This window comes from Bombina bombina, chromosome 6 (genome assembly GCF_027579735.1).
Source record: "Bombina bombina isolate aBomBom1 chromosome 6, aBomBom1.pri, whole genome shotgun sequence".
NCBI classification, from domain to species: Eukaryota; Metazoa; Chordata; class Amphibia; order Anura; family Bombinatoridae; genus Bombina; species Bombina bombina.
The window spans coordinates 852,423,216-852,445,199 of record NC_069504.1 but is presented as its reverse complement, the minus strand read 5'-3'; the positions used below and the strand labels follow the sequence as shown (position 1 = coordinate 852,445,199).

The window sequence follows — 21,984 nt, the reverse complement described above, 5'->3', positions numbered from 1 at the left end:
TACCCCTTCCCTCTTTGGGAACTATGCCAGCCAGTTCTGATATATCACAGTCTCCTCAGAAATAAATGACTGAACATACCTTAATGCTTGTAGCATGAAAACGTTCCCCACACTGAAGGTTTCTCTAGTATTCTTCAGCCATTCTGTGGGAACCCACATGGATCTTAGTGACAACTGCTAAGATCATCAACCTCAGTGACCTTCTATATGCTGCCTGAGGAAAATAGTACTCACCGGTACCATTTAAAATAAAAAAAAATTCTTCATTGAAGAAACTAAAAACTATCATTTTAACACCTCTTTCACTTTACCTCTTCCTATTATTAGTATAGGCAAAGAGAATGACTGGGGGTGGAGAGAAGGGAGCTAGCTATATATACAGCTCTGCTGTGGTGCTCTTTGCCACTTCCTGTTAGCAGGAGGATAATATCCCACAAGTAAGGATGAATCCGTGGACTCATATCTTGTAGAAGAAACATTTAATAAAATGTACACAGAATAAACGTTACTGTTCCTTTAAATCTTAAAAGGAACACCATATTTTGTGTGCTGTTGTTTCATCCAACGTCATTAAAGGATGAATTAACAAATAAACATTTACACAGTAAAACATGTTACTGACTCTTCATCATGTATAGTAAAAAAGGAAACTTTCCTCTGTTCATTAAGACGTAACTCTTTATTGCCTGTAAATAGGACCAAACAGTCTAAGGCAACAATTTAGTAGTGTCAATCAGCATTAGGCTGCTGAGGTGCCTTCCGGAATCGAAAACTAACTCTCAGAGTAGGGCATGGTGATCCGGAACTGCATCGCAAACAGGAAGACAGACTCCGGTCCTAATTACGCCAAATATATTGACAAAGCGTAATAGGACCAGTGACTGCACACTTCCTCTTGCGCAGTTGAAATTAAAATACTCCGGAAGAGAAGGGGAAAAAAGGCGCGCAATGCAAATGCTGCCTCCCCAAGGAACGCCGTCATGGGCGTTTACAAAAAGGGAAGCTCCCGGTCGGCATGATGTATTATGGCCGTCGGGAGAAATTTGCCAATGTGAAAGTACTCCAATGAGCCATGAAATTAATAGTTTCCCCCTCCGGATGAAAAACATGAATAAATAAATAAATAAATAAATAAGGCAGTCATCTCCCGATCGGTATGATTTTTATGTAACCGCCGGGAGATGTGACACTGCAATTCTTTAAAATGTCCCTCCTGATTGACAAAGGAGAATAACAATTAGAAACACAGCAAAAGTAAAGCCCAATTACGCTCGCAGTGAGCGATGTCAGAACAGTCATCTCCCGGGCAGTATGTCTGACTATGCAACTGCCGGGAGATGCGTGACAAGTGATTGTGCTTGTAGCTGCCAACTATAATCTCCTAAATATAAAGGAGAAATTATACCTGCATAAAATATAAAGTGCCCATACCACCAAGGCTTCCTTATATTTCCCATACACAGCGTGAGTGGCCAAATACTTCTGAGTTTTTCTTCTTTTAAACCCAGAATAAAAATCGGCACTTACCTCACATTCTGCACGACAGCAAAGGCAGCTTCCAGGTGTGTGAAGTCCCATTCCTTCACATGGACCTGTGAATTACAAGAAATCACTAAGAAATATCCCTCAGATTTTTCTAGGTTAGGGCAGCAACAGTATATGGGAGGCGCAGTGAGAATTATGTCCCACAAGTTCCCATTGCCTTAAAGCCACCTGAAGAGACTGATCTGGTCTAGGCTAACTCTATAGCAAAATAGCACACTTTGGTACCATTTTAAAAATAATAAACTCTTGATTGAAGAATCTAAACTAACACCTCACTTTACCTCTTCCTATCACTAACACAGGCAAAGAGAATGACTGGGTTGGGAGGGAAGGGAGGAGCTATTTATGCAGCTCTGCTGTGGAGTTTTTTGCCTCCTCCTGCTGACCAGGAGGCGATATCCCACAAGTAAGGATGAAATCCGTGGACTCATCGTATCTTGTAAAAGAAATATTAATTTATTAATTCACCTACTACCTTTAGATATCACGGTTTCCACCAGCCTCAACATTTTAGGAAAAGCAAGTGTTCAACTACCTAAGACATTTTTTTGTCCTTCAACTCTTGACTAGTAACTATAAACTTGGTCCTTTAAACTTCATTAAAACAGCAAATGACCTACTATTTGTCAACCCAAAAGTTATCTCACTATACAGCTTTTAAACTTTATCAAGCTGCCTTTTACATCTCTTCTGCATACTCTTCATTCAGAATGGTGGCATGATATTGTCCTCTCATATTAAAATATGATTTATATCTCTCTAGTTGATCCTTTACATTATTACACCCTGGTTTTACTCTGCACAGACTCTGTCAGTGTCTCAAGGATAAGTCCTGGGTCTTCTCCTAAATGTATACTTTCCTCTCAGCATGCTAATTGGCTCTTTGCATTTAAATATACTCTATGGTACCCACAATCTCTCTCTTACTGTACATTCTGCTCTATTTTTTAACAAATGCCTGAATTATCCTCCTGAAATACTCCTCTTTTAAGTTAAAGATAAACATGTGATTGTCACTTCCTATGAACTCCCTCGTTTCACAACTCTAAATTCAATAAAAACCCTGTTGCAATAACTTGCACAACACCTGAAAGAAAAGAAAAATCACCTGAAAAACACATATTAACCATCTTATTAATTCCAATTCCTTAATGGCCTATATTTAATAAAACTCATTTGTAAAACTAAATTTCACTGATATACTTATTGCAACATCGCAAGTTGTGGAATTCAAAGAGATTTATGACCGCCCCTCATCATATCTGTGAGTTGCCAGATCAGCTTCCTTATACTCAATGGTACAGCATCTATCTTGCAAATGCTAACATTGTACAGCACATATCAAGTTCCACTATCAAGGACACCAGCATGATAAAAAGTCTTCCAAACCATACTAAACAAATTAACTAAATCCAAAAAAATGTCATCTATCAAACACTTCACTCATATACGTACAATAGAAACCTTTAAAAATTCAAGAAAAATAAAATAAAAACAAGACAACCTGATAAGCTTAGAAATAGTGAGACTCAAGACCAGATACTTCAGAACAACAGTCTTTATGAATTCTGCATTATTTGCCAATATGTAAAAACCTTGACCAAACCTCTAGAACACACAGCAATGCCTAAAGCCAGCTTCTTGTTTACATCAGCAAGGTTTTGGGGATGGTTCTCACTCCATCAAACAAAAGTACATTACCGCCTTAAAACAGACAACCACAAATTATACAATTATGAACATTGAGGATGCAATTATTGATTTTCCATGTTAATAGTGGTTCTTGTTTGCTGTGCAAAATATTATGTATTGGAGCACTTAACACAGCAATACGTGTTAATGGCCGGAACTAAAGAAAAAAACTAGAAAAGATATGTGTAGCAAGCCTTTGTGAATCTGAAACACTATCCTTATTGGCTAGATTCATTAGGCTTATTGTTAAGGTCCTTAACAATAAGCCTAATGAATCTAGCCAATTCCATTCCATTCTATTCTCCAGACCTATATCAGTTTACAAGACTCTTAACATACTGTACCTATTTTGTGGAACTCCTTTGCTCTGTCTCACAATATCCCCCAATATTTAAAACATTTAGGATCAGATTACAAGTGGAGCTCTAGCGTTAGCGTGAGGAGCGTAAACATGTTTGTGAGATTGCGGTGCCCTTTATGCTCAAAACCATATTGAATGGCCATGTCCCCTCATAGGCAAGTTGAAAGTAAATGTGATTGTTCGAACGCAATTGCATTTACCGTTCAAACTTTTTAAGCGCCCTGAAAGGTCACTTAAAGAGTTTGGCCGGAGGAAACAGTTACACTAAACTATTTTATTTAGCCCTAAACCGCCACTCCTCCATCGTAAAGTAACCAACTACACTATTAACCCCTAAACTGCCATATCCCCATCGCAAAGTAACCCGCTACACAATTAACCTCTTTACCACCAAGCATACCCATCAAAACGTAACCCAATGCACCATTAACCCCTACACTGCCACACCCCCATAGCAAACTAACCCACTACACTATTAACCCCTAAACCACCACACACCCTTATCCCAAAGTAACACACTAACATCTAAACCCCTAACCTGACTCCCTCTAAGTTACCCCTAAAGAAATTAACCTTAACTGTAAAAATAAAAACCTAACAACAAACCAAAAAAAACCTTACCTGAAAAAAATAATAATCTTACCTTTAAAAATAAAAAAACTAACCTTACCGCAAAACTAACAAACCTAACATAAAAATAAATAAAAAATAACCAAAAAAACAACAAATTACCAAAAATAAACGAGTTATGCCTATTCTAAAACCCCAACCCAAAATAAAAAAAATATAGCAACACTAAACTACAGAAATAGCTCTTAAAAGGGCCATTTGTAGGGCATTACTCTAAAGAGTAAGAGTTAGCCACCCCCCCAAAAAAATAGGCTATCTAAAAAAAAAAAAAAAACTACTCTGCTGACTTTAAAATAAACAAAAAAACAACAACCCTTCAACTAAGCCTCAAAGATAGTACTCACCAAAGATGAATCTGGGCGGTGACACCCCATTTTTATCCCGTTGGTGGTCCATCTTCATCCTGGCGGCAATCTTCTTTCCAGCGGAGCTCTTCATCCATCTTCTTATCTTCCTTCTCCGACCTCCTTTATAGGGGGTACCCTGGCATTCCTCTTTGAATTTAAAAATCAGCCAATAGGAATGCAAGGAGGGATACTTTGCAATGGGCTGGTGGCAGTTTAGAGGTTAATAGTGAAAAGGCCACTTTGCAATAGGCTATGTAGCGGTTTAGGGGTTAATAGTGTAGTGGGGCTTATGGTGATCTGGTTAGCGTGCGAGTATGGATATTAGTTTTTTTTCACTTTTCTCTCTCTATTAAAGTCAATGGGAGCGTACATTAACGTAGTTGCAATAATCTAACTTTTGTTTTTTGCGCACATTGGGTTAGTGCGTGAACGAAAAATATTTACTTTCAACTTGTAGTACACACGCTTCCCTATCCGTGCAAAGAGCAGAAGTTGGGCGGAGTTAGCTTTTGTACTGCAGCTGTAATTACGAATCCACTCGGCCGTAAAGGTGTTTAGCTCTGACACGGAGACCCACTGCAGGACAGCGCATTCCACAGATAGCAGCGCGACTCAAGAAAAGGCCTGCATGCGGCTGCTCCTCAAATGGACTACTTTGTGGTTTCACACCTATCAACCTCAGCTTGCCATGCTCCAAGAGGAATAAGATGGCAGCAGCAGCGCTCTCACGGCGGCTCCCACATTATGCCGCAATCTAGCTTGTCGCTCTATGAGAGTACTCAGGTGGCACAGTGCTCTTCTAGCAGCTCCGGCATCACGCTGCTGACGCTTCAGTGCAGGCTCATGGCGAAATAGAAGCAAAACTAGGTCCGGTCAGCCGTTGGAGGCTATCAGTGCAAATACCCCACAGATCAAAATTGCATAGGACAGAGCTTTCCCTTTGTTAGAGGTGAGCCTAAAGTCTGCAATTGACACAAAGCAGCTTACATATAACCCAAAGACTTGCACAAAGTTTACATTATGGGGGCTGACATAGGATCTTTCCATGACATCAGTGGCTTTCATGCACTCTGGCAATTATCAAGTGCACTCTATGCTAACCAAATCTACTTGCATTAAGTGCTCCCCCTTAACCACCTACAAAAGAGACAACCTCCCCTGCTTCAGACACGCTTTATGAACTCCTGCCTCACAAGTTACCTGGCAAATATGCCACCTAATTTTAAGGTTTACTTATTCTCTACACTAGGTGACCCCCTCCTTTATTAAAAAACACTGCTCTCCAACACTTTTGTGTTTCTATCTTTGCCCAGTCACACGGACACTTTAGCTACTTCGCTTAGCTGCTACCATTTTTACTCATACAGTGGCACAAACTTTAATACAGAAAAAATCCTGCTTTGTTACTGGTAACACTACTGGCCTTACCTCACTTTCCCGCCTAATTACACAGGCTCTACCTAACTACACCTACTGCCACATGAAGCAGAGAAGCTGATACCCTTACCAATACCACCTAGAATAGCGTGACCTAAATCTGGGCTTACCACACTTAGCAAATACTTTGAGGGTCTTACTTGCTCTCTTAGCCTTCCCTCTTTCACCTTGTAATGCCAAATAAAAGGATTTCTAAGCAGACCAAGGACCGGAAATCTTCAATGCTAAGCAACAATCTAAAAGCTGCAGAATTATCTATCACTTCAACAAAGGACTACCAACTAAACAACCGTCAGATGACGTCAACTTAAATCCACAACATGGATCAACTATGTTACCAAAGAAGACCTGAAGCTATTATCCTCCAAAGAGAGCATTAAAGATGCTATGCAAGAGGCCAAAAACCTATTTGGAGAGCTGAGAAAGGACATTACAGTCTTTGAACAAAGAGTCACACAAACTGAAGAAAAACAAGAAAATATGCACGCTAACTTGAAACAATATTCTGAAAACATGCAACTTCAAATAGCAATAGTTCAAAACTTAATGGACCGGAAAGATACCATTACCTTAGACTGGGTAAACCTGACATCCACAAGGTCATGCAACTAATGTGGGAAGGTTCTCCAATAAAGAACTTATGTTGCGATTGGTCCACCTAACATCACCAATGCCCTGAGTCTGCCCATACTTTCCTCAATTTACCCTCTTTCAGGCCTGCCCCACGCCATCTTCTCCCATCCCCCGTCACAGTAGTACTGTAAACTACCCTTTTCCCCTTTAATTTTTTTCCCCTCTTGTTTCCACCTCTTCAGGCAACCTCAGCCTGACTATTCTATGGTTTACACATAGGACAACAATTATTTATTCTTGACTTTATTTTTATTCAGGAACACAAATTGCATACATCATTCTTCTATAAAATCGTCAAAACTAAATGCAAGCTAATAGCAAGGCCTAAGTGGACTTCTTATCTTATGCTGGACCCTCTCTCCTTCTATCACCCTCTTCGAGTGAAATTGACCATGGACTTCCTCTGGCTTCTACAAAAACAAGAACTTACCCGGCTCCCTTTGCTCACCACTATTTACACCTGTCCTGCCACTTATGTTTACACTGTATTATTTTTTCTCTTTGTAATGTAAACTAAAAACCCAAAAAACACAACCTACAATAAAAATATTTTTTTAATGCTATCCACTGTATACTTACACCAAAATGAGCCCTCACATCTACCAGCCTCATACAACTGGGCAACTGACTGTTTTTGAATTGTTCTCCTTCTGCTCTTTTGCATAACATTGAAGAAAATGTAGGTGCTTTATAGACCTTATTTGTATTAAGAATAATAAAAAACTAAATGTATGCTTTACCTGGTAATTTCTTTCATGATGGTGAGAGTCTACGAGCCATCACATGTGGGAATAAACTCCAGTCCACTAGGCAGAGTAAAAAACACCCAAACATAAAAGATATTTTAATCTCTATCACTTTCCCATGATCCTTCAGTCATACATATGGCGAAGAGAAAGGAGAATTTTAGAAAAGAAGGAAAGATAAACCAAGATAAGTGAAGTGCAAATTGGTACTGCTGAAACTGTACTGAGAAAACAAGTTCCGGTCTCGAAAACTCTCACCCTTATGAAATAAATTAATTTATCATCAGGTAAGCATATCCCCCCTCTAAGATAGTAAGAGTCCATGAGTCATCAAGTCAATAAGATCACCAAGAAATAGGACGGGATAATAGTTAAGGCAGGTATAGCACTAAATAGGCAAATCAGCTTGAAAACCTTTCCTACCAAAAGCAGCATTAGAACAGGCAAACTTGACAAAATTTTAAGATTTCATAAAAGTATGTGAAGAGGACCAAGTAGCTGCCTTACAAATTTGTTCAATGGAATATTTAAACCCAAGAGGTGGCAACTACTCTAGTAGAATGAGCAGTAATTTGTTCTGGGGTAGATTTTCCTGCTACCAAATACGATTTGTGAGTCAAAGCTTTAAGCCTAGATGCTAAAGGTTATTGCTGTAACTTATTGTTACTTGTGTGGACCAGGGAAAACGAATAAAGAAGATAAAATTCCAAGACCCTGATCAACTCCAAGTTGTGTAGTAAACTCAAACTTTCTTTAGCATTTCTTGGAGCTGGAGAGATGACTTTCCCCATGTTTAGAAAGGAAACAGTAGTTGGTTCTCAAAACCACCTTGACCTGATTAATCACAGGATAATGCAGAAAGTACAGAAACTCTTCTGGTGGAGGAAATGGCCAAAAAAAAAAAAAAAAAAAAATCTTCTAAGAAAACAGCTGAAAATAAAGACCAAGCATAAGTTTAAAAGGCTGAGCTGAGCCCGAAGAACTCTTAAAGGGACATGAAACCCAATATTGTTTAAAGATTCAGATGGAGCATGCAATTTTAAGCAACTTTCTAATTTACTCCTATGATCAAATTTTCTTTGTTCGCTTGATATCTTTATTTGAAAAATCAGGAAGGTAAGCTTAGGAGCCTGTCGATTTTTGGTTCAGAACCCTGGGTACCGCTTGTTGATTGGTGGCTAAATGTAGAATCTTGAGTTTCTTTCCTCCAGTCTCTGCCTGCTCCTCCACACAGAGTTTTGTGCGTCCACAGCATTCAGCACGCCTTGGGTAGGAGTATGGTATCCCTTTGGTGCAAAAAAACCTTGATGTGTTTCACCTGCCTACATGTGGACTTTTTCAAGAGGAAATGCGCAAAATACTATATTTAAATGTATTTAATGTGTTATCATTATAATGTTTTATTTTTACTACATAGGAATCACCTTAGTTGCATTATATTGTTCACGTACATTTTGTCGTTGGCCCAGTAGATTCTTTCATAGACCTAAGAGCCCCTAGGTAAATAGTTAGTTTAACTTGGCATCATGTATGTTCCTGTGCCATCTCTGAGAGAAGTAGCATGTACCAGGATGTTGTAAGTAACGAGCTACTGCAATCCCCTGAGCTCTCATTGACAAAGGTGCTCCAAAGAACCTTTATGAAGATTCTTGGTGCCTTTGTGAGGCCAAAGGGAAGCACCACAAATGAATAAAGCCAGTTTAGAAAGAGAAGTCTATGGAATTGTGCATGCTCCCTGTGAATATTGATATGCAAATAGGCATCTTTTACGTCTAAGGTAGACATAAATTGACCCTCCTGCATGAAAGGAAGCATAGTGCAAAATTCTCTCCATTTTGAAAGGACTTTAAAGGATCCTTCGGAATATGAGACAGGAGGAATCTTCCATGAGGAGGATTAAATTTCCCCCTGTATAGTACCAAAGGTTGTGAACTGACTTCTCCCAAGCCTCCCGGAAAAGTTTAAATCTGCCCCCACCAGAACTTTGTCTGGACTGGGGGCTGCACCTTCATGCAGATTCTGAGGTGGGGCAGACTTTTTGGTCTATTTGGAGAAGCACCTTTTGGACTTGGAGGTGGCTGATTTTTGAGACATTGGGATTTTTACATCTTGAAATAACAAAAGGAGTGAAAACGTCAAGTGGACTTAACCCTGCCTTTAGTATTTATGTCCTGTGAAAGGAAAGCTCATCTACCTCCAGTGATTGTTGCAAAAAAAACCCCCAAAAAACATGCAGTTCAGGGCCAAACAAAATCTTTCCCTGGAAATGAAGGGAAAAACCGTCTGCTTTTTGATACCGTATCAGAAGACCATAAGTTGAGCCATATATCTCACAGCTGCACTTTTCGCATTATTGTGAGCAATTTGAACAGCTGCATCACAAATAACCAACCTTAAGCAATCCTGAATTTCTCCAGGGAAGCTTTATGTGAAATAAGGTCAGAAATGCTGTCACATAAGATTGCAGTAGCTGCAGAACCTCTTGCTATACTGACAGCTGGATGAAACATAAAACCTGCCAGCTTGAAGGATTGTCTGTAAAAGCTGTCTACCCATGGGTTATAGTAATTGCTTACTGTCAGTTTAAACGTTATGGGATTTTAATAAAATCACTATTTGAAGCTAAATGTTATTAAGATCAGCGAATAAGGGGTAAAATAATTGGTAAATGTGCTTTTTTTTACCTTAGCTAAAGAAGACTGCTTCCAGTAGAGGGGCCAATTCTTGGCAGTGCAAGCACAGTTCTAAATATATGTAAGATTTTATTACAAGGAGCAACACACTGTAGGACTAAGGTATTGGCAGGTATTGCCCATATTTCCCCTGGGAGGCTGGTATAATATCCGCACTCCTGTCTTCCCTTCTGCCCTTTTTGTAAGTTATCTGAGGAGGAAATGTTTTTTAAATCTGTTAGAGAACCCCTGTCAAACAATGTGAAGATAAGCAAACAATTTGCATGAGAAAGGATTAAAAGCTCTATTATGTTAGGTGTTTTGTGGACTAGACCTTAATTCCACATGTGATAGCTTGTGACCTCTCACCATCTTATGAAAGAAATACAAATGTAACGAGAAACAATTCCATCTTACCTGCTCTCTCACTGTTACTTTTACGTCAGACAGACAGCTCTGACAAATATCACAAAACAAGCACATTTTTTTCCTTAGAGAGTCCAACTTATCCTAGAATTCAGATAGAAAAGTAATGTTTAAAAACAGCATATTTACTTGCCAAAATAGAAAGAAAGAAAAAAATACATGTAAAAACAATATCAACTAGTGAACATCTTAGCCTTAACCATTTATGACATCTGAAGGTTAAAAGCAACAACTACTGATGAGTGGACATAAAGCCTAATAATAATAATACAAATAAACAAAAGAACAGCATTTTTATTATAAAAACTTAAATTAAGCTTACCTGATGATTTTCTTTTCTTCTGACGGGAAGAGTCCACAGCTGCATTCATTACTTTTGGGAATTCAGAACCTGGCCACCTGGAGGAGGCAAAGACACCCCAGCCAAAAGCTTAAATACCTCCCCCCCTTCCCTCATCCCCCAGTCATTCTGCCAAGGGAACAAGGAACAGTAGGAGAAATATCAAGGTGAAAAAGGTGCCAGAAGAACAAAAAATATGGCCGCCCCATAGATGAAACACGGGCGGGGAGCTGTGGACTCTTCCCGTCAGAAGAAAAGAAAATTATCAGGTAAGCATCATTTAGGTTTTTCTTCTTAAACAGGAAGAGTCCACAGCTGCATTCAATACTTTTGGGAAAACAATACCCAAGTTATAGAGGACACTGGATGCAAACAAAGGGCGGGTACAGAGGGCGGCCCTTCGAAGGGCGCCACAGCCTGAAATTACCCAACACTTGATAAAAAAACTGTATCACTAGAAAACAAGAAGTAAAAACTGGAAAGGACCAAGTAACTGCCCATCAGATAAACAGCCTGCAAAGCTGTGCTAGAGACCACTCAGAATCCCTAGAGTGCACTGAGCATAAAGGCCTCCGAGGAGCAAAGCCCCGCGGCCATCAGCTCCCACGAAACGTACCCCCGACCTGAAGGAAGAGAACTTTCCTCTATCCCCGAGGGGAAGAACAGATGACCCAATAAGAGATCAAAAGGACCACCAACGAGGTAAGACTAAAGCGAACCCAAGGATGCTACAAGACCGTCCAGAGAAATGAACTCCCCAGAAGGACAAGGACCAGAGAGAAACTCCACACCCAAGAAAAAGCGATCACGAGGAACAACAAAGGTCCAGCCTCAGATCCATAACACAGCACCATATAACTTACGGTGCTCCAAGGAAGCCGCAAGCTCCCCACTATACCATAGTCTAGCCGACACAACCGTTAAACTAGACAAACATAGGTAGGCTGTCTAGCAGATAAAAAAAGGATCTCTGTGAGAACACAGAGCCATCTCTGAACAAGAACTCACAAGGCCCAGTCTCAAGGCAACAAAGCTGACCCTAAGCCATCGTGGGACACCGTCCCACAGAGAAATGCCGAAAAATATCGACAACAACTCCCGTCCAGGAAGAATCCGGACCCTAGAAGAGCGTCCAACATCAGCAGCAAATGCAACCGGTGGAGGAATGGACACCAAGAACACCCCACCAAAGGTAGGAGAACAGGATCAACTGAAAGTACACGGTCAAGACTCAACAGAGCCGACAGATGCCAGACCCCCACTCCGAGGTAACGGACCCAGCCCAAAAGGCTGGCAATAAATGAATACAGAGAATACAAAATTCTCAGAACCAGACCTCAGTAAGAGAAAGGAGGGGCCTAAGAGGAAAACGAAACCCCTGGGAGAACCACTGATTGTTACTTAAATCTGGCATGTCAGCACGAAGCCATGACAGAAAAATTACTTGCTCGGATTCCAGGACCCCTACACAGCTCCTTTCCCAAAAGAAGGAACACCCCCAAAAAGGAAGATAGGACACTGAACTAGTACCAGAATCCCGCTCCAAGACCTTGTGCACGCAATGGAAGGGTTAAGAACCCCTCGGAAATGATTAGATAAGGACCCTCAGGGCCTCAACGGGTACTGAAATACTTCCAAAACCTCCCAAAAGGAGGGCAAACACAAGAAACCGCTTCCCCAGCCATAGGCATGGAGAAGAGGATGTAGAGAAACAGTAAAAACCATACTAATTGAGAAGAGACCATTCGGCCATTACCGCCAGCTCAGTTGATACAAACAACCACAAGCCCACATCAAGGTGTAATAGCTGCCCCTGACGACAATTGTAGGATCCTGCCTAAGAGACTGTATAACTAATCGTCAGGCAGTTACCAAATCTCCCTTAGAGACACAACCGACCCCCCTGAAGGGACAAGCAGATGTTCCAAAACCTAAGGGTTGAAACTGAACCGCCCAGGACCGAATCCAGAATCCGGACACCAAAATCTCAGGCAAGAGACATGGCCCTAAACCAGACCCCCAAAACCGGGACCGGCCGAATGTTCTAACCCCCTGAGGAACCATCAAGTTGCCTCATACGGAGGAGTGCACCCTGGACAGTGCATTCCACATCCCATTGTCCATGGACATTGGACACTCGCAATAGACTCAGACCAAAGAGCCTAGAAGACATCTTAACAGGCCTAAGAAAATGTCAACCAGCACCCGGAGGTGGATCTGAACCCAGGACCCTCTACTTGCAAGCCCAAAGAGCTATATCTCCTAGAGGGTCAAAGGGCAACACACCAGAGTCTAAAAACCATGGGGATTACAAAGGACAGGCTCCAAACCACCCCTTAGGTTGAGAAGACGACAAAATCTCCAAAGATCCTTACAGGGTCAGCATCCCGGGAATCCCTGTACCGCACAAGCAATAACGATGGGAGCCTCACAACTCCTGGCAGACAAACTGACCAGGTGAAAAAAGCAAGGAAAAAAAACAGGAATAACCCCAAACCCTGCGCTCCCATATATGAGACCGAGCGAGATACTGAAAAGGAAGGAGGACATGTCCAAACTTCCAGACACAGATGACCCGACCACCCAAGAAGGGGAAAAAGCAGCCCCAGCAACCTACAAGAGGAACTGTGACTAGGCCACAAAAACAGTCTAGAAAATACCAAGAGTGAAAACGAAAATCACCATCCAATCTGATACCCCATACCTCCAGAGGTCATCCTAACCACCAAACTATAAGGGAATGGAGAACTTCAGTTCGGAGTCCAAAGGACCTCCATAACTCCCGATGAAGCCTTAGCAGGATCCGAGCCCGTAACCCTCTACATTAGGACACCACTTGAGTGACATGAACCGTAAGGAACAGCAGCTAGCGCCCGACCAGTACCTGCCTGGTACAAGAACACTCCGGAACTGTCCAAGAAAACTCGAAGCCCCTGCAGGGATCGATAACGTAAAATATAAACATAACTATGTCTTTATATAGTAATGCGCAACTTCCCGAGGAAGTGTCCACACGACCACAAAATCGCAAGTATCAGTTTCAGAGAAGAAACATTCCCAAAACGAAAAAACATAAATTATGCTTAGCTGATAATTTCATTTCCATATGTGGGAGGAGAGTCCACTGCTTCATTCATTACTTGCTGGAATTAAGAACCTGGCCGCAATGCACTACTGGTATCTAACTGAACACATGGGTGAGCCAATGACAATCGGTATATATATATGCAGCCACCAATTAGCAGCTAGAAACTAGGTTCTTTGCTGCTTCTGAGCTTACCTAGATAAACATTTCAGCAAAGGATAACAAGACAAGGAAGCAAATTAAATACTAGGAGTAAATTGGAAAGTTATTTAAAATTGTATGCTCTGTCTAACTCATGAATGTCTAATTATGACTTTACTGTCCCTTTAAATACCTCCCCACTCCCCTCATCCCCCAGTCATTCTGCCAAGGAAACAAGGAACAGTAGGAGAAATATCAGGGTATAAATGGTGCCAGAAGATAATATTAATTTTAGGTCCGCCAACCGGAGCAAATGGGCGGGAACAGTGGACTCTCCTCCCACAGATGGAAACTAAGTTATCAGGTAAGCATAATTTATGTTTTCCATCTTAATGGGAGGAGAGTGCACTGCTTTATTCTTTACTTGTAGGGAACAAATACCCAAGCACTAGAGGACACTGAATGAAAAAAACAGAAGGGTAAAAGGAGGCGGACCCTATACTGAGGGCACCACAGCCTGCAAAACCTTTCTCCCAAAAGCTGCTTCTGTCGAAGCAAAAAACATCAAATGTGTAAAATGTTGCAAAAGTATGTAAAGAGGACCAAGTAGCCACCTTACAAATCTGCTCCATAGAAGACTTGCTGTTCAAGGCCCAAGAAGAGGCCACAGCTCTAGTTGAATGAGCCGTAATCCTCAGAGGAGGCTTATGTCCCACTGTCTTAATGCGAAACAGAGGACACTCCTCAGCCAAAAAGATAAGGAAGTCGAAGAGGCCCTCTGACCCCCACGCTTCCCGAAAAGAGAACAAACAGAGAAGAAGTTTGTCTAAATTCTTACGTGGTCTGTAGATAGGACTTCAAGGCACAAACCACAACAAGAACTACGTTAAAAGAAACCACAATCTCTTGATTGATGTTGCAAATTGACACAACCTTAGGAAGAAAACCTAACTTGGTTCGTAGAACAGCCTTATCAGCATTGAAAGCCAAATAAGGAGGGACACATTGCAAGGCAGTAATCACAGATACTCTGCGCGCAGAAGCAATAGCCCGTAGAAAAGGAACCTTCCAAGACAATAATTTAATGTCTACTTCATGCATAGGCTCCAACAGAGCCCCTACAAAACCTAAAGAACAAGATTTAAACTCCAAGGAGAAGCAATAGATCTAAACACAGGTCTGATCCTAGCAGAGCCTTAACAAGTGACTGCACATGAGGAAGCTCAACAAATCTCTTGTGCAGTAACTCAGACAGGGCCGGAAAATCTGTCCCCTCAGGGGACTTGCAGAGAGCCCTTCTCCAGTTCATCCTGGAGAACAGCATAAGTAGGTCCTCCACACCTTATTATAGATGCGACGAGCAACCAGCTACGAGCTTGAATGAGAGTAAAAATAACACTCTCAGAAACCCTCTCTTTGCTAGGACTAAGCATCAAATCTCCACATAGTCAGCCTCATAGATCTAGACATAGATGAGCAAAGAGACCTTGGTCAGCAGATCCCTGTGACAAGGTAACTTCCACGGAGGAGATAACAACATCCCCAATAGTCCGCAAACCATATCCTTCGCGGCCAAGACGGAGCAATCAGTATCACTAATGCCTGCTTGATTCGAGCCACTACACTAGGAAGTAGTGGTAACGGCCGTAAAAGATAAATTAGATTAAACCTCCAAGGCCCCATTAATGCATCTGTTAGCTCCGCATGAGGATCCCTGTACCTCGACCCATATCTGGGTAAACTTGGTAATGAGACGTCATACGATCTCCCCTTGCAAATTTTCCACAAACACTCGGGATGGAGAGACAATATAAAATATTGTCTGCTGAGAAAATCCGCTTCCCAGTTGTCCACACTTGGAATGTGGATCTCTGACAGCGAACAAATGTGGGTCTCCGCCTACTCCAGAATACGAGATACTTCCCTCATAGCTAGGGAGCTTCTCGTTCCCCCCTGATGGTTGATGTAAGCCACCAAGGATATATTGTCTGATTGGAATTTGATAAACTGGGACGAACACAGCAGAGGCAAAGCCTTCAGAACATTGTATATTGCCCGAAGATCCAAATGCGATCGGGAAGGAGCTTTTCCTCCTAACTCCATAGGCCTTGTGCATTCCTGGCACCCCAAACAGCTCCCCCTCCTGACAGACTCGCAACCGTAGACACAATCACCCAGGATGGTCTTGAGATGGACATCCCTTGGGACAAGTGATCCGGACAAAAACACCAGAGAGTGATTCTCTAGATCTGTTGTCCAGAGAATTTGTTGAGTCAGATCCGAATGATCACTGTTCCACTGCTTTAGCATGCACAGTTGCAACAGTCTGAAGTGAAAGCTGGCAAAGGAAATGATGTCCATGCTGGACACCATGAGAGCAATCACCTACATACACCAAGACATGTTTAAGCTAGCCTGCAACGTCTCTGGTATGTTAGAAAAATTCTCATGTCGATGGAGACTATTATATACCCGGGAATTCCACCCTGGTACTTGATACAAGAAAACTCTCTCTAGATTTATCTTCCATCTATGGGATTGAAGAAGACAGAAGAGAAATTCCGAATGGTCCACTCTCCGAAAAACTTCTTGGAGAATGCTGCGTTGGCCAAGAATCAAACCCGGGCCAACTACTTGGAAGGCAGCTATGCTCACCACTATACCAGCTAGACCAAACAGAAGATAAATAAACTGGAAGTGCTGGTCCAGGAACTCAAACCCTAAGATCTGGAAGTGGTCCTTGAGGATTGGTACGTGACTGGAGCATCCTTTAGATCTATCGTGGTCATGAACTGCCCTTCTTGAACGAGGGGAAGAATGGACCTATTGTCTCCCTCTTGAATGAGGGGACATTTAAAAATTTAAATTATGCTTACCTGATAATTTAATTTCCATTGTGGGGAGGAGAGTCCACAGCTTCATTCATTACTTGTAGGAAATAAGAACCTGGCCACCAGGAGGAGGCAAAGACACCTCAGCCAAAGGCTCAAATACCTCCCCATCTTCCCTCATCCCCCAGTCATTCTGCCGAGGGAACAAGGAACAGTAGGAGAAATATCAGGGTATAAATGGTGCCAGAAGAACAAAAAACTAAAAATTAGGTCTGCCCACTGGAACAACGAGCAGGAGCCGTGGACTCTCCTCCCCACGATGGAAATGAAATTATCAGGTAAGCATAATTTATATCTTCCATCTAAAGGGGAGGAGAGTCCACGGCTTCATTCATTACATGTGGAACAAATACCCAAACTCTAGAGGACACTGAATGAAAACGGGAGGGCAAGAGGCGGACCCTAATCTGAGGGCACTACAGCCTGTAAAACCTTTCTCCCAAAAACTGCTTCCGCTGGAGCAAAATCGTCAAACTTGTAAAATTTTGTAAAGGTATGCAAGGAGGACCGCCTTACAAATCTGTTCCAAAGAGGCCTCATTCTTGAAGGCCCACAAAGAAGCCACAGCTCTAGTCAAATGAGCCGTGATCCTCTGATGAGGCTTATGCCCCGCTGTCTCGTAGGCTAAGCGAATTATGCTCATCAACCAAAAGGACAAAGAAGATGTAGATGCTTTCTGCCCCCTGCGCTTCCCTGAGTACACCACAAAAAGAGATGCAGTCTGTCTGAAATCCTTTGTAGCCTGAAGACAGAACTTCAAAGCTTGAACCATATCCAAATTATGAAGTAACTTCTCCTTAGGAGAAGAGGGGTAAGGACACAAAGAAGGAACAACAATTTCCTGATTTATGTTACGGTTAGACACAACCTTGGGAAGGAATCCCAAACCAGTACGAAGAACAGCCTTATCAGCGTGAAACACCAGATAAGGAGGCTCACATTGCAAGGCCACCAACTCAGATGCTCTTCGAGCCGATGCAATAGCTAACAGAAATAGAACCTTCCAAGAAAGAATCTTAATGTCAATAGAGTGCATAGGTTTAAACGGAACCCTCTGCGACACCTTCAGAACCAAGTTCCAGCTCCAAGGAGGAGCAGATTGTTTAAAAACAGGCCTGATTCTGGACAAAGCCTGAACAAAGGACTGTATATCAGGAAGCTCAGCGAGCCTCTTGTGTAACAGAACAGACAATGACGAAATCTGTCCCTTCAAGGAACTGGCGGCAAGCCCCTTCTCCAGTCCATCCTGGAGAAAGGACAAAATTCTGGATACCTTAACCTTGTGCCAAGGATATCCATGCTTCATACACTAGGACAAGTAAGTCCTCCACACCTTATGATAGATGCAACGAGTGACCGGCTTCCTGGCCTGAACGAGAGTAGCAATCACTCTCTCAGAAAACCCTCTCTTGGCCAAGACTAAGCGTTCAATCTCCACGCAGTCAGCCTCAGAGAATCTAGATTTTGATAATGAAAAGGACCCTGTATTAGCAGATCCATGCAACAGGGTAACCTCCATGGAGTAGACAATGACATCCCTAACAGATCCGCAAACCACGTCCTCCGCGGCCACGACAGAGCAATCAGAATAGCCGAAGCTCGCTCTTGCTTGATGTGGGCCACTACACAAGGTAGAAGTGGCAATGGTGGAAAAAGGTAAACTAGGTTGAAACCCCAAGGTACCGCCAAGGCATTTATCTGCTCTGCCTGGGGATCCCTGGACCGCGACCCATATTTGGCTAGCTTGCAATTGAGTCTGGATGCCATGAGATTGTCAGGGTGCCAGGAATCAGACTGAGACGAGAAGTGCAAAAATAATCACACCTTTATTAATAACAAAAATAATTAAAAGTCCACAAGTCAAATAACAAGCCAGGAGTCAAAGTCAGAACTGGTAGTCAGACAAGCCGAGTCAGGAGCCAAAGCGAGTAGTCAGATAAGCCGAGTCAGGAACCAGGAGGGATGTCAGACAGCCAGGTAATACACAAGAACAGGAACTCACAAAAAGGTCTGAGACAACGCAAGGGCAAAGCATACTGAACAGAGGCCCTTTAAATAATAAGTGATGACATCACAATTCTGAGACTGCAACCTGTCTCACATGGTTGATGTACAACAGTCTAGCCATAAGAGGGCGTGCAGGAAATGAGCAGCATCACACACTCTGCACCAGATTCAGCAAGAAAAGGTAGGCAAAATGGCTGCCAGCAGCACATGGCAAACAAAGCAGGGAAAAAACCCTGACAGTACCCTCCCCTCAATGACCCATCCCCTGAGGGAGGACAAAAGGCTTATTAGGGAAACGGGCATGGAAGGCACGGAAGGGCAGGAGCATGAACATCAGAGGAGGGAACCCATAAAAGCTCCTCAGGACCGTAGCCCCTCCAGTGAACTAAATACTGTATGCGGCCCCTGGACATACTAGAGTCAATAATGCTGCTGACCTCATATTCTTCATGGTTGTCAACAGGGATAGGACAGGGACAAGGCAACACAGTGGTAAACCGATTACAAACCGATGGTTTCAAGAGGTAGACATGAAAAACATTGGAGATGTGCATTGCAGGAGGAAGGTCAAGAGCGTAAGCCACAGGATTGACCCGTCAGAGTATTCGAAAAGGACCAACATAATGAAGAGCCAGTTTATTGGAAGGCACACAAAGGTTCAAGTTTCGAGAGGACAGCAAAACCCTCTCACCAACCTGGTAGGAAGGTGGGGGCAGACGCCTACGATCAGCCTGGAACTTTTGGCACTGCATAAAACGATGAAGGCAATTCTGAATCTGCACCCACGTGGAATGGAGTTGCCGGAGATGCTCCTCCAAAGCCAGAATACCCTGAGACATGAATGAATCGGGCAACAAGGATGGTTGAAACCCATAATTCACCTTGAACAGGGATAACTGGGAGGAAGCATTAATAGCACTATTACGAGCAAACTCTGCCCAAGGTAACAGTTCAGACCAATTATTGTGGTGATCTGAGACATAGCAATGGAGGAACTGTTCAAGAGCTTGATTAGACCGTTTCGCAGCCCCATTGGATTGAGGGTGATATGCCGAGAAGGAAAGCTGGATCCCCATTTGAGCACAAAAGGAACGCCAAAATCTGGAGACAAACTGGCTACCCTGGTCCGACACATCTCCTTGGGTGACCCATGTAAACGGAAGACCTCCCGGGCAAAAATTGAAGCAAGCTCCTGAGTGGTAGGCAGTTTCTTCAAGGGAATGAAATGTGACATTTTAGAAAAACGGTCAACCACCATTAGGATAACAGTATTGCCATTGGAAACAGGGAGCTTGACAATTAAGTCCATGGAAAGGTGTGTCCAAGGACGCTCACCATTAGCAATAGGTTGAAGAAGACCAACAGGAAGACGTTGGAAATTCTTATTCTGTGCACAAACTGAGCAGGAGGAAAGATGTGCAGCAACATCATAATGAAGACCTGGCCACCAGAAATGTCGAGTAACAGACCAAATCATTTGGTTCTTGCCAGGGTGACCTGCAGCTTTAGGATAGTGGTAAGTGTGCAAAAGTTTAGTTTGAAGATTCTCAGGAACAAAGCACTTACCACTAGGTTTCTCAGGAGGTGCATTGGTTTGTGCCGCCAGGATCTCCTCCCCCAAGGGAGAAGTCAAATTAGTTTGTATGTTAGCCAAAATATGATGAGGAGGTATAACTGGAGTAGGTACAGACTCCTTCTTGGACAGAGTAGGAGACCACATAATGAAACCGAGACAAAAATAGCGCCCATCTGGCCTGTCGGGGCGACAAACATTTTGCTTCGGATAGATAAGTTAAATTCTTGTTGTCAGTAAGAATGAGCACTGGTACGCTAATACCCTCGAGAAGATGCCTTGAGAGCCAAAATTATGGCCAGAAATTCCCTGTCGCCAATTGGAAGTCAGACGAGCCGAGTCAGGAACCAGGAGAGACGTCAGAAAGCCAGGTAATACACAGGAACTCACAAACTGGTCTGAGACAACGTAAGGGCAAAGCATACTGAACAGAGGCCCTTTAAATAATAAGTGATGACATCACAATTCTGAGACTGCAACCTGTCTCACACGGATGATGTACAACAGTCTAGCCATAAGGGAGGCTTCCGATGGGAGGTGTCACGGCGCCGAGAGTCGGGAGCAGAGAGCCTGTGATGCTGTGTGCACGAACAAGGAGCGTGCACAAACCCGCCACCTGAGAGTATCCGTAGGCATTGAAGCTACATTTGCCAGGATAAGGGAATCTCACTCACTAAGGTCACGGCCCAATGGGCGTGTAGAAGCCGTCTATTCGCAGACAACTCCAGAGCTTCTGAAAAAATGTGGTGCTTATACCCTTCTAGCGGATCTCCAGGCACGATATGAGACGAAGAACGCCAAGTCACTAAGGAGTCGATGAAAGCAGTATTTTGGCTTTGCAACGTTGCATTAGCATCTATTGCCTAACAGGACGAAGCACTAAAATAATATAACAGTGTGGCTGAAAACTACAATTACTGTGGTTCCTGTTGAGACAGACATCACTGCTCTCGGTGCGGTCTCCAGGATAGGAGCGGGACAGATCCTGATATATGGTGCAGCCTAATGTTTGGTAACCCAGAAGGTAGGCTGAATCCCTACGTAAATTCCACTGTTATTACAGAAATGCACTTATCTGGAAGTTATATAATAGTGCCCGTTGTCTGTGCCTGCATCTTTATTCCATAATCACTGTGTGGCTGATAACTTAGCAAAATTGGATTCTGTGAGGATTTGTAACAAAGTTAAAATATGCAGAATCACTGGAGATACAATATGTAGCATTTTGACTCCCTATTGGAAAGATATACAATGTTTCCAGTTTCTCTTTTACATCGAAGAGTATTTATAGGGGAAGATAAATCAAGCACTCAACTAATAATAAAGCTGGATAAATCCTCCAGTGAAAAGAGTATTCTGGTACTTTGCTCCTCCATCAGTAACTGGTTCACGTATTTATACAATGTCTACTAACTGGTTAAACATTGCCGGTATACTAGGAGGAAATATCAAACCTAC

General features: G+C 42.6%; 1 protein-coding gene across 1 annotated transcript in view; it reads right to left on the bottom strand.

Moving 5' to 3' along the window:
• The window catches only part of STAG3 (stromal antigen 3), a 1,295,475-nt gene that overhangs the window by 288,413 nt on the left and 985,078 nt on the right, over positions 1-21,984 (bottom strand). The window contains exon 21 of the mRNA XM_053719478.1: positions 10,481-10,573. Coding sequence (XP_053575453.1) covers positions 10,481-10,573 — 93 coding nt within the window. The remainder of the gene's footprint in view (positions 1-10,480; positions 10,574-21,984) is intronic.